Raw genomic sequence first — 25,571 nt, 5'->3', positions numbered from 1 at the left:
GGGGAAAATCAAGGCTGTACGTATTTTAGGGAGTACTCTCCCCTGGATGTGCCAGCCTATCTGTTGAGGTCACACAAATCCCATTCCTGATACTATCCACTGGCAGTGCAAAATGTGACAAAATCTTTCTCTGCATAGGCCCAGGAGTAGTCCAGCTCTCTGGGCAGGTAGCTGTGAGTGTCCTGTATTGTGTAGGGGTTGGACTAGATGACCCTGGAGGTACCTTCCAACTCTATGATTCCTGAGACCCATCTGAATCGTACACTCTGTTGCCCTGAGGAAAGTTTAAGTTCTAAAAGGCAGGTGCATTGATTTATTATAACATGCTTAGATTAAAAAGTTGATGTACTTGATTCTGGAGCCACCTTAAATAGACAATAAAAACCTGACCAGGAAAATAGGAATACAAAGTTCAGCTTCAGTTTCTATAAAGTTTGGAAGTCTTTGTTGCAGCTTTCAAGAGTCAAAGCTCTTGACAAAGGGAGTTCTGACTCTTGAGAAGGTTATACCCTAGAAATGTAATGTGCTACTAGACTCAAATCTTGCTTAAAGCGGAAAGTTTGCTTCCAGAAAGATCCGTAAGCTGATCTCAGACACATCAAAATCTGCCTCCTAGGCTTCTCTTTTGGGACCCCGAAACCTGACTTCTCTTTGAATTTATATTTGTTCAGGACTTTGTTGGTTTGGCTCCCGATTTTTGTTGGGGTATCAATATATTAATTGATTTGATTTTTAGATCACCCTCCTGACAAGCTGGCTTATTAAAGGAATGTATGAATTTGGGCTAATTGGCTGGTCTGTTATGTTGTCATTAATTACTGTGCTTGTACCCTGCTGTCTTGTAAAACAAGATTTGTGTTAAAATGATTGTATAACAAAGTCAAATTTTAGCCTTTGGTAGATTTTCACAGGCATCACTACTACATGTGGATCTGAGGACTCTTTGCAACTAAGTCAGAATATGTCATTCAACATCTGCAAACCAGCTTGATGGTCAGGAGGAGGAGGCCAGATCAGATAGATAAAGAAAAGAGCAATGCTTCTCAGGTACGCTCTTCCTATCTATGGTATAACAGAAATGTAGTGTATAAAACTGAATGAAGCAAACAACTGTGGGGGGAGGAGGAGGATAGATGTTATAAAGAAAAACAGTTCACCCACCCTTCAACAAAATTAGTAGCTGCAATAAGTAGAACATTTTAAATATTTCCTCTATACCAGTTATACTCACAACCACAGATTTTCTCTGGAAATTTATGTTGTTGATGCAAACCACCTGGTGGGTTGTGCTGGGCAGAAGGGGGGAAGAAAACACAACGTTCAAAATAAATATTTTGGCAAGCACAAACATACAGGCAACTTGAAAAGACGTTAGTATACTGTTGCCTTACACACACCCATGTGCCATATAATGGTTTTTAGACATAGGTGAGGTAAGTCACTTACAGGGGTGGGGATAGTTTCCACTTAGCCACTGCCAATTGAGAAACAGTATTTTCAGTACATAAATTAAATTTAGCAGGTAACAGGGTTTTCTTGTATGAATGCATGATTAAACACCATGATAAACATAAGCTTCTCTGATACTGTTGTGTATTCCTTGCTTTAAAAGAACAGTTAATAACATCAGCAGAGCTTCTATGAACCCAAAAAGAGTAACAAATTTCCTCGCACACACTTAGATATATCAACATGTGTATTACTTACAGTGGCATAACAAGAAGTGGCCCTAGGGTGCACCTTCGGACACTTAAGTCTTTAATCATTCCACAACTCCCTTTCCCCTGAACAGCACAAACAGGATGTGGCCAAAAAAAAAAAAAGCCCTTCCCCCAATCCATGTTGTCTCCAAGTTTGTTTTACATGATTCTTAAGATCACTGGGCCGCCCGCAGGCTACCCTAGATCATTGAGTGGACCCCCCTGGTGGTTGTCTGAAGGGAATTTCGAGATCTTGATGTTTTATTGGGGTGTTGGATTTAGGGGAGAGGTTATATATTGGGGGTATAACTTTTCTTTAACCCGTCTTGAGCTTTGGAATAAGGCGGGCTATAAATTGGAGGGAGGGGGGGAATGATAAACCATTCTGATTCCAATGCAATCCTTTCTTAGTTATTATTTCAGAAACCTAGCTTGCTAATAAAGACAGTTTATTTTGGTTGCAAATCCACACTCTAGTTCTAAAATGAGGTAAAAAGAGGAGCTAATCCTAGCTTGCCCAACATTCCTAAAAGTAATGCACAGAATTTAAAATACTGTAATTGACTTTATTTGTGGATTGCGTTCAATGCTACTTTCAGGAATAAAGCTAAGTTTGGCTGTAAAGATCAGGGAATTGTCAGGCCTGAGTTGCGTGAAGCTGCCTTACAATGAATCAGACCACTGGTGCATCAAGAGCAGTCTTGTCTCCTCATAGCAGTTGCTCCCCAGGGTCTCAAGCATCATCTACTTTTGCATCATCTACTCCCCGGTTCTTTCAGCAGAAGACACAGGGAATTGAACCTGTGACTTTCTGTTTGCCAAGCAGATGCTCTATCACAGAACACAGACCCTCCTCTGTACTAAAAGCAAGTATAGTGTTTCCCATTTCTTTACGACACTGTGTGATATGCCTTGAGTCTCAGTAAGAAAGTCAGACTATAAATAGTGCAAACAAATAAGGAACTTAAAACTGCTTTTCAAAGTACTATTTTGATAACTCTACGGCCTTCCCACTAGAGCATTTCTGCTTACTAGCCTTTAGTAAACACGTGCTTTGTTGTTTCCGGTGTCATATACTTTAAAATCATCAAAACATGCACAAAATGTTATCATAGATACTTATAATTTATATGGTCTTGGGCTCTCAAATCCTTTGTCTCCTTTCTTCCTGTTCATCCTGAACAGCACTGAACTTTTTTGAGAATCAAATGCACATCATCACCATCTTCAACAGGAGCCTTCTAACTTTTCTTTGTGAACTTCTCTTCTTACTGCAGATCTTTCATCATCAAGTCTTAGAACAGCAGATTTGGGCATAACCAGAACAGGACCATAAAACCAAAATGCATCTAGGGCATTTTATAAAGGATCTTTCTAAAAACTGGAAAAAAACGGATCCATTAAACTAGATTTATACAATATGTCTGGTTCCAAGGATACCATCCATTGAGTGAATGAAGCAAGGGGAGTACAGCTGGAATGTATATTCTGAAATTCTCATCTAAACTAGCAATGTCCACTATGTACTTTCAAAACAAGCTACTGGCAAGACTATTTCTTTCAGCAGACAGTCGTCTAATGGAAAAAGTGATCTCTCACCAGCACGGTTCTGGGGAGAGGCCTTTTAGAAGTTTATCATCGGTATTCCCATATGAACAAAAGGAACACCGGCAATAAGCCATCAGCAGTCCTCTTGACCTGTTTTTCGGAACAGCCCCTGCCTGCCACCAAGATTCTCGGGCAGGTCTATGGATATATAGTCAACGCAAGGGTGGCTTCTTACAGAAACCTCCAAAATAACAGTAAGTTTTTGAACTGGTGCGCTTTCTGTGAATTGGGGCCACCAGGAGTAACTTGGCTGCACTCCTGCGCGGTCTAATTTGGAAGGGACCATCCGGCTCGAGGCTGGGATGGAGGATCCCAGGCAGACCTGCGAGTTCCCAGCCGGGGCGCGGCTCATTCACTGCGGGGGCGTCCCAGCACACGTGTACTTTGCGGGTAACCCATAGGAGAGGCACAGTCGGACGGCTGTTAGCGGAGCAGCGGCGGCGGCATCTTGGGAGGCTGCAAAGGCGGACGCGGGAGGGGACTCTGCAGGGCTGGAGCCTCGGGCAGGGGTGCGGCGGTTGCCCTCCTCGCAGGAGCGTCGCTGTCCCTCGGGCGCGGCGAGGCTCGAGGCGGGTTGTCCCGGGCGCAGGCGCAGAGGGGGGCTGGCGGCGGGTCGTCCGGAGACCGGCGTTTCTTCTCAGCCGCGCGCTCCGAAGACTCCCCTCAGAGGCCGCTCGCGCTTCGCCTTCTCCCGCTCGGCCCGTCGCCCGCGCGCCCAATCAGCTTTGCGCGTTCTGAGGGCGCCATTTTATTGGCGACCTCCGACCTGCCGCCGTAGTTCAAAGGGCACAGCCTTGGTCCGTGGGTTGTTTGATTTTAATTTCGACCGCAGTTGGTTGGAGGAGTTATGTTAGGCGGCTGGGGAGGGGACGGGAGAGTTAGGGAAAAGAAAGAACTAAATAATAAAATCCCAAGCCTGACTGTCTAGACGCATGCGCAAAAGGAAGAGCGGAGGTGTGCGTTCCCCAGAGAACGCGCATGCGCGTGTCCTTTTTGTAGTAGTCGAGAGAGGAATGGGCTTGATTTGGCGCTTCGGGCAGGGAAGTTCGTGCGAGGCGGATCCAAGCAGAATGGGGGAGTAAAAGAAAAACAGGGAATCTTGCAGCCCTTTAACTTGGGCATGGGGTATGCTGAGTAAACTGCCTGAGTGTGCAATGTTTGCAATTGCATCAATTCACTACATTCCCTGGGTGTGGATCTCCTTTAGTGTATTCTCAGTCAACCGGGCTGGGGGAGGAATTGTGAGAAAACCTGTGATGTTACTATTCAGATGCTTAGGGCTGACCCTGCGTTGAGCAGGGGGTTGGACTAGATGGCCTGTATGGCCCCTTCCAACTATGATTCTATGATCTCGAAAAGTTATATTCAGGCATCACCCAATACAACTGCTGTGGATAGTTACTGCAGTCCCCTTATATATTCTCCACCTGTGCTTATCAACTACAGGCTTTAGGATGCTTAGGGCTGATCCTGCGTTGAGCAGAGGGTTGGACTAGATGGCCTGTATGGCCCCTTCCAACTCTATGATTCTACACAAACCCTACTTCTTGACTCCCATAAATTTTTGATCCAGGTGTTTTTAAAATATATTCCTGTTTTGTGTCCATGCTACTCCTAGAGGGTGGTCTTTGTGCAGCGGATGAAGTGGGCTCTAGATTCGAAAACCCTCTGCCACAAAGTGTTAAGTGGCCACAGGACTTCATTTTGTTGTAGAGAGCCGAAAGGAGGGGTATAGGTTGGCAGGACAAAAGGGAAAGCACCCATTATATATATATATATATAAAAAACTGGGATAAATTTGTCCAAACAAGCAAATGAAAAACAAACTATTCACAGGCTAACACAAAACAGTATTAAAATAAAGCCTGACATCTATTCCCCTCTCCCATTAGTGAGTCCCCTTTGCTGAGTTTCAGTCCTCTTCCCCTCTGTCATGAGTGTATTAACCTCAGGGACTCCATCTTTGGTACACGTTGGTGCTGAGTCGCCCTGAGGGAGGATAGTATTAGCTATTCCCAGGGGAACTTTCTGTCTTCCATGATTAGCATAGTTTATCTCCAAGGCCTGGGTTGGTTCTCCACCCTTCCGGAAGCCAGGGGCAAGATGGCCTGGCCCAGCCATCTCTTTGGGATAGCTTCAGTAATCATTCTCAGAACCAGCATCAAGGGTATAAGATGTGTTGTTTTAGTTATGCACTCGGTCTCAAGGTTTGGCTAACCTTTGATGTGTTTATGCGCTCTTGAGGCCAGCTGATTGAAGCTTATCCTACATCTGGTTCGATAACTTTACTTGGTTATTCAAGATCTCCTTGTGAATAAACCTGAATCTCTTGTGCTGGTTCTTTGAGGACTTACACAAAGCTATGGAGCCCCTGGCCAGGGTTCATAACAGTGAGAGCCAAGCAGAAAGGCAGTGCTGTGCCTCTAACTGCACAATGGCCACGGCATGGATGATGAGTTATTAGTGATGCTTTCATTGATAGCTGTCAAGTGAGTCGCTGGCAACAAACTTGCTACCCAGCAGCCACTAACTGGAGATGCTAGAAAGCTTAATCCAGGCACATGCTCCCTCGGGCTTAGTAAATCTCCCAAATGTGTTGTGGGAATAAAATAGGACAACCGGTGAGCTCGCTGGAAGCTAGGATTAGTATATGAGCTTCAACTGGCTGATGGTAGAGCAGCTAAAGGGCTCCCCTCTTCTTCAGTCCCTTTAGACCCCAGGAAGATTACTCTAAGACTAGTAATGGGAGTAATAACTATTCAGCCTTCCACTAGGCCAGATACACACCATGGTAAACAACAGGAGTCTACCAAAGACAAAAGCCAGTATTTTCTGGAAGAGGAAAGAAAAGGCCCTCAACCCGAGTGCTTTCCTACATACCGGTCCTCCTGCCTTGAGCAGCTTCCTGCCATCATATTATCAGACCACTTGAAGGCAAAATCAGAGGATCCAAGGAACGTGTATTTTTATTTCTAAACGACTAAAACAAAGTCTTGTGAATATGTTTTGGATCATTATAGATACATTTCCCAATTGGGGGGGGGGAGAGGAATTCCTCTGTAATATGTTGAACTTTCCCAAGAATCCCAGTGCCTTTTAATGTGCTTGCATGCTCAATGAAAGACTTTAACCAAGTGATACAAACCTAGCCCCCCCATATATGAGCCACCATCTGATAGTCAACCTTTAAGCCAGGGGTAGTCAAATTGCGGCCCTCCAGATGTCCATGGACTACAATTCCCAGGAGCCCCCTGCCAGCGAATGCTGGCAGGGGCTTCTGGGAATTGTAGTCCATGGACATCTGGAGGGCCGCAGTTTGACTACCCCTGCTTTAAGCAATGCTGCTTCTCATGAAATGGGCCGTCTAGAATTATAAACTTTAATTCCGTTCTGTGTCGAAGAGCGGGCATATTTTGTCAGCAACGCACCAATCGTTTGCTTCTCTGAACACAAGTCCCTGCAAAAATAGAAAAGAGACACCTTTTATGCAGTTTTTTTTTAAATTCAATCAAATAGGACAAAATGTTTCAGTGATTTTGGAATATTTCTGAAGCTTATTACAGAACACCCTCAACCACGTCACACTCCAGGCTGAAAAAAGCTGAATGGAGCAAATCTTGTGAAAATGATGCAGCTGGACCTGGAGCAGCCATAAAAGGGAGCATGGCCCAGAAGAGGTATGAAAACAAGGAGAAAACCTGCAACTGATGCTGTGAAGCGAATGGTACACCGAGTCAATAAAGGGAATGAAGCAAGGATTTCTGGTCAGCCTCCCCTGATCAAAGCTGACCAGGAGAGAGATTCTGGGGTTCTGGCAGCTGTTGTAATGAAAATGTTGACTCGATGTGAAATAACGAAAAGTCAAAATTCTGTGTAGGGAAGGTCACGAAAGGTTGGCTAGATGGACACTTGGTCCGGTGCTCTTTTTATGATAGAATGTAGATAAACAGGTAGTTGTAGGAGCGGAAAATAAGGCCAATGACTTGAATATTGCAGCATGTTTCAGTCATGGAAATAGTTATACTGAAATAAAACTGCAAAGCGGAGAGTTTGATATATCTAGAAAAACCTGGTGACAAGCAGGCTGCCTGCACAACTGGCAGAAAGACAGTCAAGGGAGGTTGGGGAGTGGCAATCAGTCCAGCCCACAATTTAAGACTAAAGTATTCATCCTCTGCTGGACTGCTGGAATCAGTCTGTAAGTGATGCCTGAAGCTGTCAGGATTCAGTGAATTCTCCCCAAGGAAACCACGTATACAGATTTAAAGAAGAAGAAAGGAACGTACAAATAAAGGGAGTTGTGGGAGGCTAAAGAAAACACAGGAGCAGAACCAAAATGTGAAGGGAACCATGTGAATAAAGAACTTAACATCCACCCACCCCGATGCACAGCAGGCATTTAAGCTACTTACTGTATATATGGAGCTATATCGGCTTCAGTCCACTTCTCCCGAATGGTGAATAAGCTGTTAAATCTTTCCTGGCTCTCCTCAGGCAAGTCTTCGACATTTAGCAAGGAGATAGTCTCCGGTCTGGAGGATCGATCCACAAGAGCCAAACTCTGGAAGAAACAACATGAGGAGGAGGGAAGGAGCTATACACCCACAGCAGTGGTTACAGGGCTTAAGGAGGATTTCACATAGCAAGGCAATATGGCGGAACGGCTCTTTCTTACAGGCCCTCTGGAACTGTTTCAGGTCCTGGAGGGCCTGCCAACCTGAGCTGTTCCACCAGGCCTATGGTTGGGGCCAGGTGTAAACATCAAGATACTGGCTCCCTGAACCCATCCATCAGCCCCTCTGTGCTCTGGCCAACCTCAGAAAGGTCTGAACTATCATTAGGAGGTGGCAGTTCAATTGTTTAATGATTTAATTAATGTTTTTATTAATCTTGTATGACTGTTTTGGAGTCGGTTGTTACCTGCCCCTGTGCCAACAAGGGCAGGATAGAAATAAAGAATTATCTTAACAGCGCCCGTGGCGCCGCGGGCGCCACGGACTAAATAAAACAGTAAGGGGTCCTGGGGCGGGATGAGTCCGGGATGAGGAAGGGTCCAGATTGGACCCTTCCTCATGACAGACAATCGGAGGGACCAATCGGCAGGCGCGAAGCACCTGCCGATTGGTCCCTCCGATTCCCAGCCCCAGGAACTGCGAGCCGCGCGCAGCGCAGCTCACAGTTGCTCCCGGCCTGACACGCGGCTGAGCGCGGCTGCCGGGGGCTCCCTGCCCGGTGGCCTGACGCAGCGAAGCGCCTCTCGCCGACTCTCAACTCAGGCGCCTCCGGCCTCGACTCAGGCGGCGGGTAGGGAGTCCCCAGCAGCCGCGCTCCACGCGATTGCCGGGGGCTCCCGCGGGCGGCGGGCGGACGCGGTGAGAGGCACTTTGCGCCTCTCGCCGCGTCAGGCCGCCGACGGAGGGAACCCCCGGCAGTCACGTGGAGCGCGGCTGCCGGGGACTCCCTACCCGCCGCCTGAGTCGAGCCCGGAGGCGCCTGAGTCTAGCCCGGCCAGCCACCGCCGCCCAACGGAGGATGCCTCGGCTCGATCTCCAAGACCAGCGGTGTGGACTTCTTCCCGGGCAAAAGGAGACCGGCCGAGCCGCCGCCAAACCGCGGCGGGGCCGGGGACGCAGTCGCCGTGCGGGGCCCGTGTGTCCGCGCTCGCCCGTCGCTGCTCCGCGCAGCCGTCGCCGGTGCTGGGGCGGGCACCATTTTGGAACTCGGCCTGCCTGTGTCGGAAGCGTCAGAGCCCCATCGCCTCTTCAGTCGCCGCCGGATGCGCCGCCGCAACGGGACATCGCCCCCTCGCCCCACCCAGTCACTGCCGCCCTCCGGAGGACGCCTTGGGAGCTCCGCCACCAGCAACATGCTTCAGGAGCCCTCAGCGCCGGTGCCGCCGCCCTCCACCACGGCCTGCCAGCCTACCGCACTCCAGGTAGGCCACGAGCCCCCGGCCCCACAGCACAAACCTGACCTTGCCAACCCAGCCCACTGAGCCCCGCCGCCCTCATGGCCTGCCCTCCTGGCGCCCACTGCATTTTGACTGCAGTGGGCTTTTTTACTAGTTATTATAATAATTATGAATTCTGTCAACAAAATGGGGCAGTCAACAAATAATGCATTACGAATATGGAAGGAGAACCGCAGCAAAGCATGTGTATTAATATGGTATAATCTCTTGTCCAGTGGACATGTCTACCTTAAGATATTGGGGAAACACATAGAAGAAAATGTATTTGTGTTTTACTGGTTCTGCATTACCTTTAACTGGTCCAGCCTCGTTGTCATCCCTTCGGGGACGCTTTGCTGCCACACTTCTTGGAATTCTGAGAGGCTGAATTTGACTGCATTTTGCAAGAGCATTTGTGCCGTGGCTCTGCAGATCTTCTCTTCGTTCATTTCATAGAAAATCTCGCCTAGAAAAGAATGAAGAACACAAATCTTGGAACCCGGATTCAATATACAGGAAACCTTTTTCCTTTTGTTTTAAAAATGTGGGGGATCCCCGTCTCCCTGAAATTATGAAGCCTGGGCCAAGCTGGAAAAGCTGATCTGGTTTATACAACACGTTAGATGAAGGAAGCAGTGAGCCACAAAGTCTGTGCCTCAATTAGCCCATTGAGATCTAAGGAAACACGGCATTCGGTTGCCTCCTGTTAATACACAAAACTGTACTACTTGTTTGTGGAGAGTTTGTGTACATGTGCTCACACAAGCTAAACGCTCTGTAAGAAAACTGGGGGCGGGATGGGTTTCATAGGGAAGGGAATAAGGACATGAAATAGAGCAGGGGTGGCCAAGCTGTGGCTACAATTCCCATCCTGGCAGGGGCTCATGGGAATTGTAGTCTATGGACATCCAGAGCACTACAAATTGGCCACCCCTGGGCTAGAGGAAAGAGTGCAGTTATGTCTCTATCCTGCACCTCTCATTGTCAAGCACCACGATACACACACACACACACACACACACACGTACAAGTGTGTACCTCTCCAGTTTTTACAGCAAATCGGTGCCCTGCTGGGTGTTGCGAAGCTATCCTGCTCTGCTTTTGGCCGGATCTTATCCCTCCCCTGTCAATCTCACACTCTCACTTCAAGTACTTTGCCTTCAGCTAAGCTATGGGCAGCCCCGGCTATCCCGATCTCATCAGACCTTGGGAAGTCCAGACAATGGCAAACTACCTGTTCGTGTATTGCATGAAAACCCTGTGGGGCTGCCCACTAGATGGCACTTTCCACCGCCACCAAGCCAGGCTGAGAGGAAAGTGCCTGGGGCAGACCCAGGTTTAAATAGGTGATCAGTCCTGCATAATGGCAATCCCAGAATCATTTCTAGTTTGCAGGAATCATCTCTAGTTTGGCCTGATGAGGCACCATTCTGATCATTGGGGGGGGCAGTTTTGTTTGCCATTTTGCATGTACCTGTTGTACAGCACCTCGTGCCTGTTGTATAGAGCCAGTTTGGTGTAGTGGTTAGGAGTGCGGACTTCTAATCTAGCATGCCAGGTTCGATTCTGCGCTCCCCCACATGCAGCCAGCTGGGTGACCTTGGGCTCGCCATGGCACTGATAAAACTGTTCTGACCAGGCAGTGAAATCAGCGCTCTCTCAGCCTCACCCACCCCACAAGGTGTCTGTTGTGGGGAGAGGAATGGAAGGCGACTGTAAGCCCCTTTGAGCCTCCTTCGGGTAGAGAAAAGCGGCATATAAGAACCAACTCTTCTTATTCTTCTTCTTCGTTATTTGAAGGACTTCCAACATGCATTCGCAAGGAGAGCTTACCTTCGACGATGGTTTGTCTTCCATAGCTCCTAAGAATGTGTTCTATCATTTCCCTGGAACAAACATAATTTGTTTATTTCAGGATGCAACAAAGAAAAGTGGGACCGTTTGTAGTTATACACAGAGCAGTAAAGTAAACCTGTTCCTTAGGCTTACAATCAAGTAACAATATCAATATTTTACAGAATATGTCTTTCCAATAAGTAAAGCTATACAAATTGTAAAACTTGTCTCTTAATTTTTCTCCTTCTTTAATGTGAAGGTTCCAACTAGAACAGGTCCTAGTAGATGAGCCCCAAGATTTTGGGAATTCCAGCAGTTTGCTAACAAAGAACTTACTTGGGCTCCAGAGGTCCAAGCTCTTGAAGGCAGGTACTTAAAGGAACCTTGCTGAATGACCACGATTCTGTATATATCAGCTGAGTCACATGATTCAACAGTTTCATCTCATAATCAAAGTCAAGAATCCTCCAATATCCTACCAGGCACAGAAGATGACATTCTTTACTTTAACAGGTATGAACAACAACTGACATCGTGATGTTGCTTCATTCTGATCTTTTGAATACTATATCCCTTAACACTTTTAAAATATTTTTTTCTGCAGATTACCCAAGATGTTCAGAAAAATATGCCCGAGTCTTGGGTGGAGGGTGTCCTAGTCCTTCCATAGTTTTTGATCCCCATGGGAAGGCTATTCATTGACATATGAAGAGGTAGCCAATAATCAAAACTGGCCATCTTTGGGTTTAATCGGGGGAATTGCAACAGACCATTTTAGTCCTCTCTATGGGAACGTATATGGGTGAACATTCCCAAACTAACAAACAAATTTTAAGAGAAAAATTGGTACAAAGCGTTTTACAGATGGTACATAACACCCAAAGCAATCACAAAAATGGTCAAGGGGTACAATAATGCTTGTTGGAAATGTAATGAAAAACTGGGGTCCTTTTTTCATATACGGTGGAGATGTGAGAAAGTAAACAAATTTTGGGCAAAAGTACATGATGTATTAGAAGAGATGTTTGTTACTAAGTTTTCTATGAGACCTGAACATATGCTATTAAGTTTGTGTCCAGATAAATTACCCCTCAAAGCTAGAACTTTTTTTTCTATGCTACGACAACAGCAAGACCAGTCCTGGCCAAGACCTGGAAATCTTTGGAAACACCAACTATGTCGTTATGGCTTGACAGATTAGCTGATTTATCAAAAATGGCAAAACTTACTTCTATGGTCAACAGACAACCAATTGAAGAATTTCAAGAACAATGGCACTTTTACATGTATTGTCTTGCTAAATGAAAAGCAAGGAAGATAACTGGGACAGTGGGAGGACGAGAGAGGGGGAAATACAGCAACTAAATGCTTTTCTTTACTTTCTGCATACCTTATACCAGGGGTAGTCAAACTGTGGCCCTCCAGATGACCACGGACTACAATTCCCACAAGCCCCTGCCAGCATTTGCTGGCAGGGGGCTCGTGGGAATTGTAGTCCGTGGACATCTGGAGGGCCGCAGTTTGACTACCCCTGCCTTATACTTTAATAAAAATACTTGAAAAATGAAAGAGTCCTATCTATGTATGTCCTAAACAGCTACGCATCTTTCTGCAGAAAGACATACCTTCAACCTGACATGCTTTTAAAACCTCCAGCTGCTGCATTATTTCTTCCTCACTTGCTTGTATCTGATCTAGCAAGGCATCCGTCGTGTACTACAAACATTACGCAAAGGGGGGGGACAAAAGGATTCAAGGGATGTTAATTCTCTTGTTAGAATTTACAGTGACATTATTTATTTTTATTTAATTATTTATAATTAGATTTATAGGACCGTCCCACTCAGCCCAGCCATTTCAGGGTGGTGTACAACAATTTAAAACCAGCAAGAATTCAAACAAAAAAAAAAATCAACCAACCTGTCTGAAATGGGTTTATTTCTGTACACAGAGATGTACTCGGTTTATTTCTGTACACAGAGATCCCAACTGCTGAGGTTTTCAAGGCAGCTTGTGCATATAATTTTAAGCAGCACGAAATGGATTTATTAAACCAGTGGTCCCCAACCATTCTGAGGTTGGGGACCGGCAGGACATTGGGGCGCGGCCCGCGGCCCGCGTGGGCCATGCCCCCGCATCGGCCGCGACCGCGCCCGCGCCCGCGCCCCCCGTATCGGGCCGGCCCCGATTCCTTCTCCCTGCCCTCCCACAGTAAGAAGCTTCCCGGGCCGCAAGCTTGCAGCCTGGGAAGTTTTTTACTGCGGGGGGGGGGGGGGCGGGGAGAGGGAGCCGCAGCCCGGCGCCATGGCCATCGCGGCCCGGCACCGGGCCGCGGCCTGCAGGTTGGAGACCACTGTATTAAACAATTTAAAAATGGATGGATGTTTCTGTCTCTGGGATGTGTACAGCCCAGCTCAGCATTCTAAACCCTCTACCATGTTGGTTGCTTTTCAGTTACAGTTATTATTTCGGATTCAGTCAGTTGTTTCCCATCTACACTTTTCCACGTAATCCTCGTAAATTATCGATTTTTGCCTGAGCAGAAGGCAGCTTCTTCGCATTCCCATTTTTACCTTTGGGTTGGTCGACGTTTTCTCTTTCTCCTCGTCTGGCCCTTCGTAAGGACTTTCCATTAGCAGTTTCTTGAGTTTCTTTAGCTTGGGTCGACATCTTCTTAATTCCCAGTAATTGTTGGAAAACCCTGCAATCTACAGTAGGAACCTTAGCTGAAGTCTGCCACAAGCAAATGCACATAGAACCCTGATCAGTAACAGGCCTAAGGCCATATCAGCACTACAACCCTCTGAGGAGCATTTTGGATGGTCTCTGGCAGTTTCAGTTCTTTGTGAATATTCTGCATTTTTTCTTCTCCCCCTTGCCAACCAGTATTCCTGTGAGAGGGCTTCTGTAGTTCTGGACTTGCTGGTGGGCCTCCTGATGGCACCTGGGTTTTGGCCACTGTGTGTCAGAGTGTTGGACTGGATAGGCCATTTGCCGGATCCAATATGACTTCTCTTATGTTCTTATGCCAAAGGAGTCAGCTGTACCGTGTTGTGTGGCCAAGGAGACAAGAGGAAAACTCTCTGTCCTGCTGCAGCCTGAATCACTAGAACAGCAGTTCTCTTTTTAAGATGAAGGCAGCCATTGGCTGGCAACCTATATATTCGCCCAATAAAGGGCTGTGGAATTAGAGCAACTTTCCTTTTGGGTTCACCAAAATGGCAATTGTGATATTGCTGTTTAAACCACCAAAGGCTGAAGGTGGAAAATAATTTTTGGTGCTTATTCAGAGGGTTTTTTCTTCTCAAGTTATATGGAAGGGCATAAATTAAATTAAAAAATAATAATAATTAGGAGCTTTAGAAGTAGCACTTATTTGCGTTCACTATATTACAAAGCTGATAGAAATGATAGCTTCTTCTCTCGTGTTTCATATAAATATTATACAATTATCTCCAGTGTGAAGACCTGTGTTTGTAATATCTGAAGAACTGTGGCATTGGAAACCATTATATAGCCTGAGGAAACTGTTATTTTAAACAGATGTTCAGATGGTCAGCACATATTTCTTATTTTCCCACTGTTAATTTGGGATTTTTTCCATTCATTTAAGGTTTCTGAGCTCCTACTCATTCATTCTTTGTTTTGGATAATTAGTTCTCGCAAATGGGAACAGCATGCATTTGCCTATTTCTATCCTGCTTTTCTCCCCAGTTGAGACTCAAAACAGTTTTTAGAACATCATGTTATTTAAAACATTTATTAGCCACAAACTCCTACAAAACTTATGAGCCTCTTGTGGCGCAGAGTGGTAAGGCAGCCGTCTGACAGCTTTGCTCATGAGGCTGGGAGTTCAATCCCAGCAGCCGGCTCAAGGTTGACTCAGCCTTCCATCCTTCCGAGGTCGGTAAAATGAGTACCCAGCTTGCTGGGGGGTAAACGGTCATGACTGGGGAAGGCACTGGCAAACCACCCCATATTGAGTCTGCCATGAAAACGCTAGAGGGCGTCACCCCAAGGGTCAGACATGACTCGGTGCTTGCACAGGGGATAACTTTACCTTTACCTTTACCTACAAAACTCAAGGCGGCTTACAATATAAATAAAGTTTATTTAAAAAATAGAAACAACAATTTAAAAACACTATAAAAGTCAACACTTAAATGTTCACCCCCCCCTTCCTTGACTGTCTCACAACAACAGACCAGGCTGAGATTTTGTGAAGGGCCCAAGGTCCATAAGCCTTGGGCAGAAGAGAGGATCTGAACCTAGGTTGCCGGGCTCCCAGTCTGCCACGCTATATACACCCAGAATTCCTGTTCCTGGGTTACATAATATATAAGCAAAATAGTGAAACAAAAAGCTACTTCAAGTTAGCTGGAGGGGATAATAAGCAATCTGCCTGGCGTAGCTTTTGGTTCCAGTATTTCTCTTGTATCTTGTGATTCAACAATATAGGCTAGATATCAGGAAAAAAAATTTCACAGTCAGAGTAGTTCAGCAGTGGAATAGGCTGCCTAAGGAGGTGGTGAGCTCCCCCTCACTGGCAGTCTTCAAGCAAAGGTTGGATACACACTTTTCTTGGATGCTTTAGGATGCTTAGGGCTAATCCTGCATTGAGCAGGGGGTTGGACTAGATGGCCTGTATGGCCCCTTCCAACTCTATGATTCTATGATTCCTAGTTGAGGCCTGGGGATCCCCTAGGTTGGAGCCTCTCCCCTCATTTTAGGGCTCTCAGGAACCAGGGGAACTTCCCAGGGACAAGGAGGAAAGAAGCAGGGTTTAAAGATGACACCCTGTAATCTGGAAGCAACACAGGCACATCAGTGGTGTCAGGGGGGCAACACTCTTGTTTTGGGGCAAAAATCTATGGTAAAAATCTAATTCTGCTATAGTGTTTTTGTTCAGAAGTCAGAGTTTTGCCCCTTGACATCCCTTCCAGGGTGAGAGCAGCACCCCGTGTTACCTTTTGCACTCCTCCCCACTCCTGGAATGCAGGTCCCCTGCTGGCAGCTGTGAGAGACCTTGGAACCGTAAGCACACCCCACAGCATGTACACATTTTATTTCTCTCAGCAGAAGTTCCATTAATGTAGAATCAGAGGAAAAGGCTATTGAAGCCTGTCTGAAAGACTGGTGGGTCATCCAGCCACCAGCTCATCTGGCCTGGGGGTTCGAACATCTGCTCTGTCGGGAAGTTTCCTGGGTAGGTGAGTCAGAGCCCCTCCTCAGGCATTCAAACCCGGGACTGCCCCGCAAAACGGGACTGCCCCGCATGCACAACCTCCCCTACTTGGAAGACGGGAAGAGTGCAAACACAACCGATCAGCAAAATGATCTGTTTTAAATAACTTCCCCCGCCAAGAAAGCCAGCTGCTCGAGAAAATACCTGTGTGTAAATAACAGACGGGGGCGTGTCTGGACAGAGCTGCTCGGGAGTTTCACAGGCAGGTATAAACAGCAGCATATTGGAGGTATCGGCTATTTTCATGTCGTAGGTCTGATTTTTGCTGCACAGCACGGCATGTTCCTCTTTATCTCCACGGATGACGAGGCTGGAAGCAAGACGGTTTTTACAGTTATGCACAGATTTTAATGCTGAAATACTAGGATGTGCCTTTACAGCCTCCAAGCAGGATCTGGGAATCACTTGGAATTATAACATCTCCTGGCAACAGAGATCAGTTCCCCTGTAGAAACTTGCTGCTTTGGACTCCATAGCATTATACTCCAGGGAAGTTCCTCCCACCTCAAACCCCACCCACTCCTGGCTCCGCCCACAAAGTCTCCTGGTATTTCCCTGCCCAGAGCTGGCAACCCTAATGTGAACCCTTTTAAAAAAAAATAAGTCCTTTGGGTTCAATTCACAACTGGGAAAGTGTCGGCCATTAATCACTAACCACAACCGTTTTATTCCCCCAGGTTTTTGTGAATGACAACTGAACCCAAAGGGCTGATTTTACAAATCTGCTCCTGATTTACTTTCTCTGTACTCTTATGAACCCTTCAAGCGGGTAGTCGTGTTCCTCTCAAGTAGCTCAACAAAATTTGAGTCCAAGGACACCTTTAAGGCCAACAAAGATTTATTCAAGGGGTGAGCGACTGTGTGCAGGCACACTTTGTCAGACAATGGAGCAGACATCATAAGAGTGCAGTTATCAGGAGAAAGTAGAATTAGTAGCAAATCAGTAAACGGTGTCACAACACCCTAAATATGCAGTGCGGCAATCCGTTGCTAGGAAAATCAATCGGCGCTTTGAACTCAATTGTCGCTCCCAAAACCATTTCCAGGGAGAAATGGTCTGCTATTGGCCATCCCGGCCGCCAGGGTGAGCCAGAGAGCGCAGACCGCCCGCCAGCCTCCCGCGTCTCCCTCCCTCCCGGCCGCCAGGGGGCGCACGCACCTCCGCCCCGCCTCCAACTCGGCGCAAAGTTCCGGCTCCAGCTGCAGGAGGTAGCAGTCGGCGGCGTCCGCCTGGGCGCTGAAGCTGAGGCACTGCGCGGCCGGCAGCAGCTCCGCCGGGTCCACCTTGGCCACTTGCAGCGTGGCGTCCACTTCCTCCCGGCTCCGCATCGTCTGGCCGCGGGGGGGGGGGGGGGTGGAGGAGGCTTGGCCGTTACGGTTGCCAGGAGCAACCTCGGAGGTCGAGGAAACGGCCCGCCGCCGAAAGCGCGCCAATGGGCCTCACGTGATACACAGTGGGCGGGGATTCGGCGGTCTGTATAAAGGCGGAGGGGAGGGGCGGGGCGGCACTTGGCTGCGCGCGGCGGACGGCAAGGCGATGTTGCAAAGGTTGGCTCTGTGGTTCGCAGGCAGGCTGCCTCGGGGAAGTGGACGCCGGGGGCGAGAATCTGGAGTTGCCTTTAAGGATTTGGAAATGGCTTTTAAGAGCTTAATAAGAGGCGCCCTTTCTGGTCTTCCTGTCTTATTCGTCGTCAGGGGAGGGAACAGCTATTGCCAGTAGCACCGTAAGGACCAACAAAATGGGTGGCAGTTAACTTCTCCAGCTAAAGGGGGGAGGGTGCACGCCGGTTTTGTGTGCATGTCTATTCTGAAGCCTCATTTTCTTCACCGGGATCGACCCCAGCTTTTTAGGCTAGCAATTTTGTGTTCCAGATTTTAGCATTAAAGCAGGCAGCGGTTCACTCGTCCTACTTTTTGCAATGTTAAAATTACTGTTTTTATAATCTTTTGGGACACAGTTAATTGCAGTTCTTTCTTTAAAAATGTTTTTTAAGCAGTCTTTCTTAGTCCGATGACGTACATATTTTCTCAAGAGTTTATGCCTTGTGGGTGTTTAAATTGCTACCAGGCTTGAGTTTCGCTCTGGGAAAGTGGTGTTGACTCTCTCGCAACTTCTCGGCCTTGTTGTAGGGCGCAACTATGCCACTAGGGGGCAGACTGGCACAACAGGTAGGGGACCAGTTGCTATAGCAAAGGCATACTATCAATGGACAACTCCCCCTATGTTTCTGTCCTAGTAACAATCTTCTCCAGCTATTGCTTATGCTCACAACTGGAGGGGGTTTCTACCTCTAACATGTATCTGCTTCCTGCAGAACCCCACTGTTTTCTGGGCCTTCTGGAAAACACACCATTCTACAGATAGCCATCTGACCGAGAGACTGATTCTCTGAAGGTTCAAGGGGGTGGCAGGGTAAAGGTAAAGGTATCCCCTGTGCAAGCACTGAGTCGTGTCTGACCCTTGGGGTGACGCCCTCCAGCGTTTTCATGGCAGACTCAATACGGGGTGGTTTGCCAGTGCCTTCCCCAGTCATTACCGTTTACCCCCCAGCAAGCTGGGTACTCATTTTACTGACCTCGGAAGGATGGAAGGCTGAGTCAACCTTGAGCCGGCTGCTGGGATTGAACCCCCAGCCTCATGGGCAGAGCTTTCAGACGGCTGCCTTATCACTCTGCACCACAAGAGGCTCAAGTTACTGTGAATGAAAAATAGGGTTGTGAGTGACCTGCATAGTGCAGGGGGTTGGACTAGATGACCCATGACATCCACTCCAACTCTGTTATTCTATGGTTCTGTAATTAAACCCACTACTGCAGGTCCACCTCTGCTGCCAACAGGAGCTACTCCCTTCCCTCCTCTTAAGTGACAACCTTTCAGATTCTTAAAGACAGTAATTATGTTCCTTCTCAACCTCCTCTTCTCCAGGCTGAACATTCCCAAGTCCCTCAGCCTTTCCTCATTGGGCTTGGTCCCCAGGCCCTGGATCATTTTTATCACTCTCCTCTGCACTCTCTCAATTTTGTCCACAACTTCTGTGTATGTTTTCTTACTGCAATTCTTAATTACCCCTGCAAGGTTGTTCAGTATTACCTGCATATTCATAGTGCACATTTCATTTATTTGTGGTGGGTGGGGAATAGAAATGTTTTTTCAGAGTTTCCCTGTATTTAATTTTTCCAATGAAAAACATGAAAAGGTCCTCAAGAGTTTTTCACGATATATAAGGAAGAAGGAAAGACTTGCATAAAAGTCATTTCATTCATTTCCAAAGGGACAATATTTCATCCTCCCCCCTCCCAGTGCTGCCCCACATTTCCCAGTTTTTCTAACAAGGAATGTATAAAGTCACATGGAGGAAAAACCCAACCGCCCCAAAATATCAGTGTGTCCCCACCCCCATACACACTCCTGAGCCTTCACATCACTAGATGCCAGTAATTGTACCTGGGACTTTCTGCATCCAAAGCAGATGGTCTGCTCTTGACCCATAACCTCTTCTTTCATCAGCCTTTGATATTATCATAAACTGGTGATTCTTTATCGCGGAAGCTAAAGATGACTGACAAGAGATAATGCAGAGGGGAAAGTCTGTACAAATTCTGCCAGTCTGCATCCTATCCACAGCCTGTCAGTTGCAAATATAAGGAGAGGCACAGTGGCCATCAGTGTCTCTCTGTCCCCCCAGGGAGAAGCCTCTCTTCCTTAGATAAGTGAATAAAGGCATCTTTTCACAGGATTGAGATCCAGATGGCTCTGCTTGAGCCACTTTGTCACTGCTTCGCTTGTCATGTCATCCTGGTACATTTTACAGTGTATGTTCATTTAAATTGTGGATCCATATTAAAGGTAAAGGTATCCCCTATGCAAGCACCGGGTCATATCTGACCCTTGGGGTGACGCCCTCCAGCGTTTTCATGGCAGACTCAATACAGGGTGGTTTGCCAGTGCCTTCCCCAGTCATTACCGTTTACCCCCCAGCAAGCTGGGTACTCATTTTACCGACCTCGGAAGGATGGAAGGAAGGATGGAATTCTGAGTCAACCTTGAGCTGGCTGCTGGGATCGAACTCCCAGCCTCATGGGCAGAGCTTTCAGACTGCATGTCTGCTGCCTTACAAGAGGCTCTAAAAAAGGTAATCCATATTACTCTATTGCGAATAGATGTCTTAAATGTATACTTCAGTGTGGGTTCATGCTTCATGTATTCTAGATCAAAGCTTCTTAAACTGGGCTCTGTGACCCCAAGTGGGGCCACATAACTGAATCCTGGTGACTTCCAGCCAGTACCAGTTTATCCTTGTAGCACTTGTAGTACTTGCTACAGGCTGCCTTCCCGGTGAAGCCCCTGAATGGGGTGACAGGCAGCCTGCTGGGAGAGCACACGCGCATGGTTTTGGTGCTGAAAGGACTCAGATGCAGCAGCGTGCTTTGCCCCAGTGGCTTTGCCTGAGATGAGGAGCTGCACTGCTGGTCAAGCTGTAGAGGAGGAGAGTGGTCGTGCGGGAGAAGGTGTTGGCGACGGCTGAGTGGTTATTTGGCTGGCTGGATTTGGGGCAAGGGGTGTGTGTGAATCAGTGGTTGGGGGTTGCTTTGGGTTCTGCCGTCTCTCCCCCATGTACAGGAGCGCATAATGTGTGAGTGGGTGCTGAATGCAGGCAGGCAGCCCCCTGGCTAGAATGCTTTGCACAGAAGCCACCATGGACTGTTCCTGGCAGATGGATCCCACTTGATTAAGCTCATCTTCAAAATAGAGGCATTTAAATTTATTAAGCCACAGCTGGAGATACCTGATGGAAAGGAGATCAGGGTGGGCTTCTAAAGGTTAACAACTAGGGAATTGTTAGGATTAAGGGAAATTAAGCACAGGCTGATTAATTTTATATACTAGTAAAGTTAGTATTTATTTGAGAAACAGCCCTAAACATCTGCCCTTTTGTACTATGTATTTATGCGAAGCAGTGTTCTCAGCACTGATGACTATAAAATCAAATTATCGATCAACCCTGAAAAAGTTGAAAATGTTCTATGTTCCGCGGCATCAAATATCCCAAGATTTAATTCTTTATGTAAAAATAAACAAGCACAGCCATCTCATTAGTCTGCAAATCTGCTGTAGTCTTTAATAAATGGCAAAATTATATGTATGCTAAAGAATTGTTTTAAAATAAATTTCTTTTTTATTTATCCTCAATAAATGTTTGACTTGTATATTCATTTTTTTTTTGCCTATATATATATACTTTGGGTCATGTAAAAATATCTCAGGTGAGAAGGGGTCCTGAGTGGAAAATAAGTTAAGAAGCCCTGTTCTAGATTATCTTAATTTCATCGTGCCTGCATGTTCTGGATGGGCACAGTTCTACCCTAGTCTTCTGGTCTTTCCCCAGGACCTCTTCCTTCTTTTTGAATTCATCATGTTTGATCTCAGCCAGAGCCAGAGCTTTCTCCATCCTGGCCCCACCAGGCAGAACAAACTCCCAGTGGTAGACCAGGCCTTGCTGGAGCTAGCGCAGTTCCGCATGGCCAGCAAAATGGAGCTCTTCTGCCAGGCATTTGGTTGAGATCCAACAGAAGCAACGACACGCACTGGGCTCCCAGAACCCCTCCCCTCTCACAGATGTGCCCTTGGAGCAAACAAAACGGCAACCCTGCACTGACCAACCTATGGGATTCAGTTAGCTGGAAATCTTTCTGTTAATATTCCAATTAAGCAAAAAAATTCACCGGCTGTTTCTGTTACTGCTGTTGTCATCCTTTTATTATTATTGAAACATATTGCACCTGTATTATGGTTTCCAAGTTTTCTGAGCCATGAGGGGAGGGCGATATAGAAATATAATAAATATATGTCCTTTGTTTGGCACTGGTCTTTGAGATTATGACTCTGGCTTCTCTTCTTCCTGTCACGTGATTCTGAAATCCAGTGATTTCCTGTCGTGTGCTTAACCTTTAGGGAATCTCATGCTCAGTGGCTCCTGGTCAGGTTGAAGACCACTGCTATAAATCCATCTTGCGTATTTATCAATTCTGACCTGTGATTTAAAAACATTAAAAATAGCCTGTTGCATGCATGCACTGAGAATGGTTTATGGTTGCTCTGGTTTTAATGTAGAACAAAATCTGAGTCTAGTAGTGACCTAAAGAGCAACTGCCATTTTCCAGTCTTCGTGGGTCAAAGTGTACATGGTCTGATCCTGTGCCTTCCTCATCTGACCAGTACAGGTGCTAATTTTCTGCCCCTAAGCATTTCCCCTTTGCTCTAGTGAGGCTGATTGCAATATACACTGTACCTTTGCATCTTTTGCAAGCATTCTTTACCCATCCACCTGGACAGGACCAAAGGACACGGAGATCTCCATTTCTACTGTGTTTGATGAGCTCTCAAAAGCTTGGACCCAAACTTTTCTTGGTCTCTAAGGTGTTCCCAGATTCAACTCTGTTATCTGACCAAGTTGAATTCCGGATTAAGCTTAAGGTTTTGGTAATCACCTTTAAGGCCATACGCGGTCTGGGCCCAGTGTATCTGAGAGACCGCCTCCCTGCCTATACCCCCAGAAGAGCTCTACGCTCTGCCACCTCCAACTGGCTGCGGATCCCTGGCCCTAAAGAGGCATATCAGGCCTCAACAAGGGCCAGAGCCTTCTCGGTCCTGGCCCCCACCTGGTGGAATGAGCTCCCCGAAGAGGTCAGGGCCCTGCCGGTACTTCCACAATTCTGCAGTTGAAGTGCCGTTCTAATTGTTCCAGTTGATATTTTGTTGTTATTGTTATATTGATTTTTGATATTGATTTTGATAGTGTTCTATGTGAATGTTCAAAAATGTTTTATGTAAACCGCCCAGAGCCGTGGGGAAGGGCGGTATAAAAATATGAATATAAATAAATAAATAAAGTAGTATTTGACTTACAGAAGTTGATACTCTGCAAAACTTTGGTCTGTAAGGTGAATCACAATATAATAGAGTTGGAAGGGATCTCCAGGGTCATCTAGTCCAACCCCCTGCAGAATGCAGGAAACTCAAAACTACCCCAATTCCATGGCCAGATGATGCCCCCTCCGCGCCCCCACCCCCCGCCCCAAATCACTGGCCAGTCTGGCCTGGAAGAAGTTCACCTTCTGATCCCATAGTGGTGATTGGCATTTCCCTGGGCAAGCAAGAAAGGGCCACAAGAGCCAAGAAGCAACATACTCCCTTCTGCCACTTACAGTCTGCCTAAGTGCTGCTCTCAAATTTCATTTTGCTGCTACAGATTAACATATCCATCCACTTAATAGCGATTTTAAAGCATTGTCTTCATTTTATTTATAAACCACTTCTTGCTTTCTGGGGAAGTGGTGTGAAATGCCATCTGTAGAGCTTTTTCAGCGCCTTTCCCATTTTTAAAAGATTCAGTCAGTTATTCCCTTGGACTTGAAGGCATGGTAATCTGGATTATTTCAACTGTAAACAACAAACACCCAAGCAATTGGAGTGATGCAAGAGCCTCTTGTGGCGCAGAGTGGTAAAGCAGCAGAAATGCTGTCTGAAGCTGTCTGCCCATGAGGCTGGGAGTTCAATCCCAGCAGCCGGCTCAAGGTCGACTCAGCCTTCCATCCTTCCGAGGTCGGTAAAATGAGTACCCAGCTTGCTGGGGGGTAAACGGTAATGACTGGGGAAGGCACTGGCAAACCACCCGTATTGAGTCTGCCAAGAAAACGCTGGAGGGCGTCACCCCAAGGGTCAGACATGTCCCGGTGCTTGCACAGGGGATACCTTTACCTTTTACACAAACTCGATTGAAATCTGCGCTAATGCAAGTGCAGGTGTTTGTGTTTCTTCAAACAAACTGTGCTATTGATTAGCAATATGGTGGGGGAATAATAAACTATTTTTTGTACCCACCCTTTGGCCACTCCGCTTGCCCTTTTCCCTCACCTCTGAGTAACCGCTGCTGGAGAGAGCAAGGGTCTAGGACAGAAGGCTTGGTTTTCTGGGAATTTTGAGCCCCCATGCCAGGTTAAAATCCAAGAAAGGAACCATGGTATTTATCCAAAGTAGCTGGATCATCGGCCAAGCCGCGCAGTGTCCCCTGAAGCACTGGATCAAGGCCTGTAGAGCAGGAGGTGAGTTATTCACCGCCGCTATGGGTGAGTTTGACCTGGGCTTTATTATTATTTTATATCACCCAGCGTTACCATCTGAGGATCTCTAAATGGAGGTCAACTCCTCGCTCTCAGGGAGAGAGTTGTTGACCCATGCTGGACAGAGGTGGGTGGGTGGGTATTTTGTTATATACATTTTGTTATGTTATTATTTCGCTATGTTACATTTGTACTAATGTGGCATTTTAGGGGAATTCTATTGTATTTTATCGATCTTGTACATCGTCACGAAGACATTCGAGAGCGGTGGTATACAAAGATAAATGCAAAATAAAAATACATTTTGAAAGGGGCTTTTTTGTGGGGATTATAGGTCGTCGCCAGCCACCGCGAGGGAGTGGTGGGTTATAAATCGAACAAATGAATAGCTGAATAAATGAAATCCCTACATAAACGGCGAGCTAAATCGCTAAATCGCTACAAATAGCTCCATGAACCTGGCAATGACTTCTTTGAGCCTCCCCCCCAAGCATTCAGTGGCGAGGCGGGCCAGGCGGCTTGTGTGGCTGAGTGGGGGGGGGGGGCAGTAGGGAGAGAGGCAGCTGGCGCCCCCCCCCCCGCCCGCCCGGGCCCAGGAGACAGCTGTTTCCTTCCTGACTCGCAGCAGCGCCTCCCTCTTGGCCCGTCTCCCGCGGCGCCGCTGGCTTCGCTCGCCACTCGGGGCGGGCGATGCCTGGGTAAGGGCCGCCGCGAGCTGCATGCCGCCGGGGAGGCGAGCTGAGCGCCCACGGCCGCCGGAGGACGCTGCCCGGCTTGGCCCGGCCTGCTGGGGCTGCTGGAGGCACGTGCCCCGCTGCCCCTGAGACGCCGCCCAGGAAGCCCGCCCGCCCGGCCGCCAGGTGAGGGGAAGCGCGGCGCGGGCTTGCCGCAGGGAGCCACGCAGGACCCCCAGAGCCGTCTCCGCCCCGCGCCCGGGCTGCGCCGGATTGCACGCGGGCATTGGACGGGCTGCAGCAGGGAGACCGGGGAGGAGAGAGGCGAGCGGACAGGGAGGGCGCTGGAGGGAGAGCTCTGGTTGGTCCTCTGCCCGAAGGGGCCGACGAACGCCTTTCCCTCCCTCTCCCCGCGACAGACCCCCCGGCCAGGGTAG

General features: G+C 47.4%; 3 protein-coding genes across 7 annotated transcripts in view; 1 reads left to right on the top strand and 2 right to left on the bottom strand.

Annotated features, from left to right (window-relative positions):
• TAF2 (TATA-box binding protein associated factor 2) overlaps window positions 1–4,201 on the bottom strand; it is a 57,149-nt gene extending 52,948 nt beyond the window's left edge. Inside the window, exons 1-2 of one of the 2 annotated variants that reach the window (XM_077351595.1) lie at window positions 3,300–4,201; window positions 1,232–1,289 (exon numbers count right to left, since the gene is read on the bottom strand). In XM_077351595.1, the coding sequence (XP_077207710.1) occupies window positions 1,232–1,289; window positions 3,300–3,382 (141 nt within the window). In that variant the 5' untranslated portion in view covers window positions 3,383–4,201. Of the gene's footprint in view, window positions 1–1,231; window positions 1,290–2,823 lie in introns of both variants that reach the window. The other variant, XM_077351596.1, reaches the window with a different exon arrangement.
• A 2,055-nt stretch (window positions 4,202–6,256) lies between these two features.
• Window positions 6,257–17,797, bottom strand: DSCC1 (DNA replication and sister chromatid cohesion 1). 2 transcript variants are annotated; one of them, XM_077351597.1, is made up of 10 exons: window positions 17,499–17,795; window positions 16,484–16,649; window positions 13,668–13,802; window positions 12,720–12,810; window positions 11,431–11,569; window positions 11,092–11,144; window positions 9,570–9,724; window positions 7,721–7,869; window positions 6,646–6,765; window positions 6,257–6,500 (listed from the first exon to the last, which is right to left on the bottom strand). In XM_077351597.1, exons 1-9 carry the CDS (start codon window positions 17,666–17,668, stop codon window positions 6,657–6,659), a joined length of 1,167 nt encoding a protein of 388 aa, XP_077207712.1. In that variant the 5' UTR covers window positions 17,669–17,795; the 3' UTR covers window positions 6,257–6,500; window positions 6,646–6,656. The 2 variants fall into 2 exon arrangements, with proteins under 2 accessions (XP_077207712.1, XP_077207713.1); XM_077351598.1 differs by lacking the exons at window positions 6,257–6,500; window positions 13,668–13,802 and having other exon boundaries at window positions 6,591–6,765; window positions 17,499–17,797.
• A 7,275-nt stretch (window positions 17,798–25,072) lies between these two features.
• Window positions 25,073–25,571, top strand: part of DEPTOR (DEP domain containing MTOR interacting protein) — a 52,337-nt gene continuing 51,838 nt past the window's right edge. The window contains exon 1 of one of the 3 annotated variants that reach the window (XM_077351589.1): window positions 25,073–25,320. The gene's annotated coding sequence lies outside the window, so the exon portion shown is untranslated. The other 2 variants (XM_077351593.1, XM_077351590.1) reach the window with 2 other exon arrangements.

Source organism: Paroedura picta, chromosome 9, assembly GCF_049243985.1.
Source record: "Paroedura picta isolate Pp20150507F chromosome 9, Ppicta_v3.0, whole genome shotgun sequence".
Classification (NCBI taxonomy): Eukaryota; Metazoa; Chordata; class Lepidosauria; order Squamata; family Gekkonidae; genus Paroedura; species Paroedura picta.
Note: the sequence above shows the minus strand (reverse complement) of the source record. Positions and strands in the feature narration are given on the sequence as shown.

What these genes read in the sequence shown, in the direction of transcription:
- DSCC1 (XM_077351597.1), bottom strand. Translation starts at nt 17,668, where the DNA reads ATGCGGAGCCGGGAGGAAGTGGACGCCACGCTGCAAGTGGCCAAGGTG. An exon ending in AAACGTCGACCAACCCAAAG is followed by an intron (nt 12,811 to 13,667) that starts GTAAAAATGGGA and finishes TAATGTTTGTAG; the next exon opens with TACACGACGGATGCCTTGCT. An exon ending in AAAAGCATGTCAGGTTGAAG is followed by an intron (nt 11,570 to 12,719) that starts GTATGTCTTTCT and finishes TGTGCCTGGTAG; the next exon opens with GATATTGGAGGATTCTTGAC.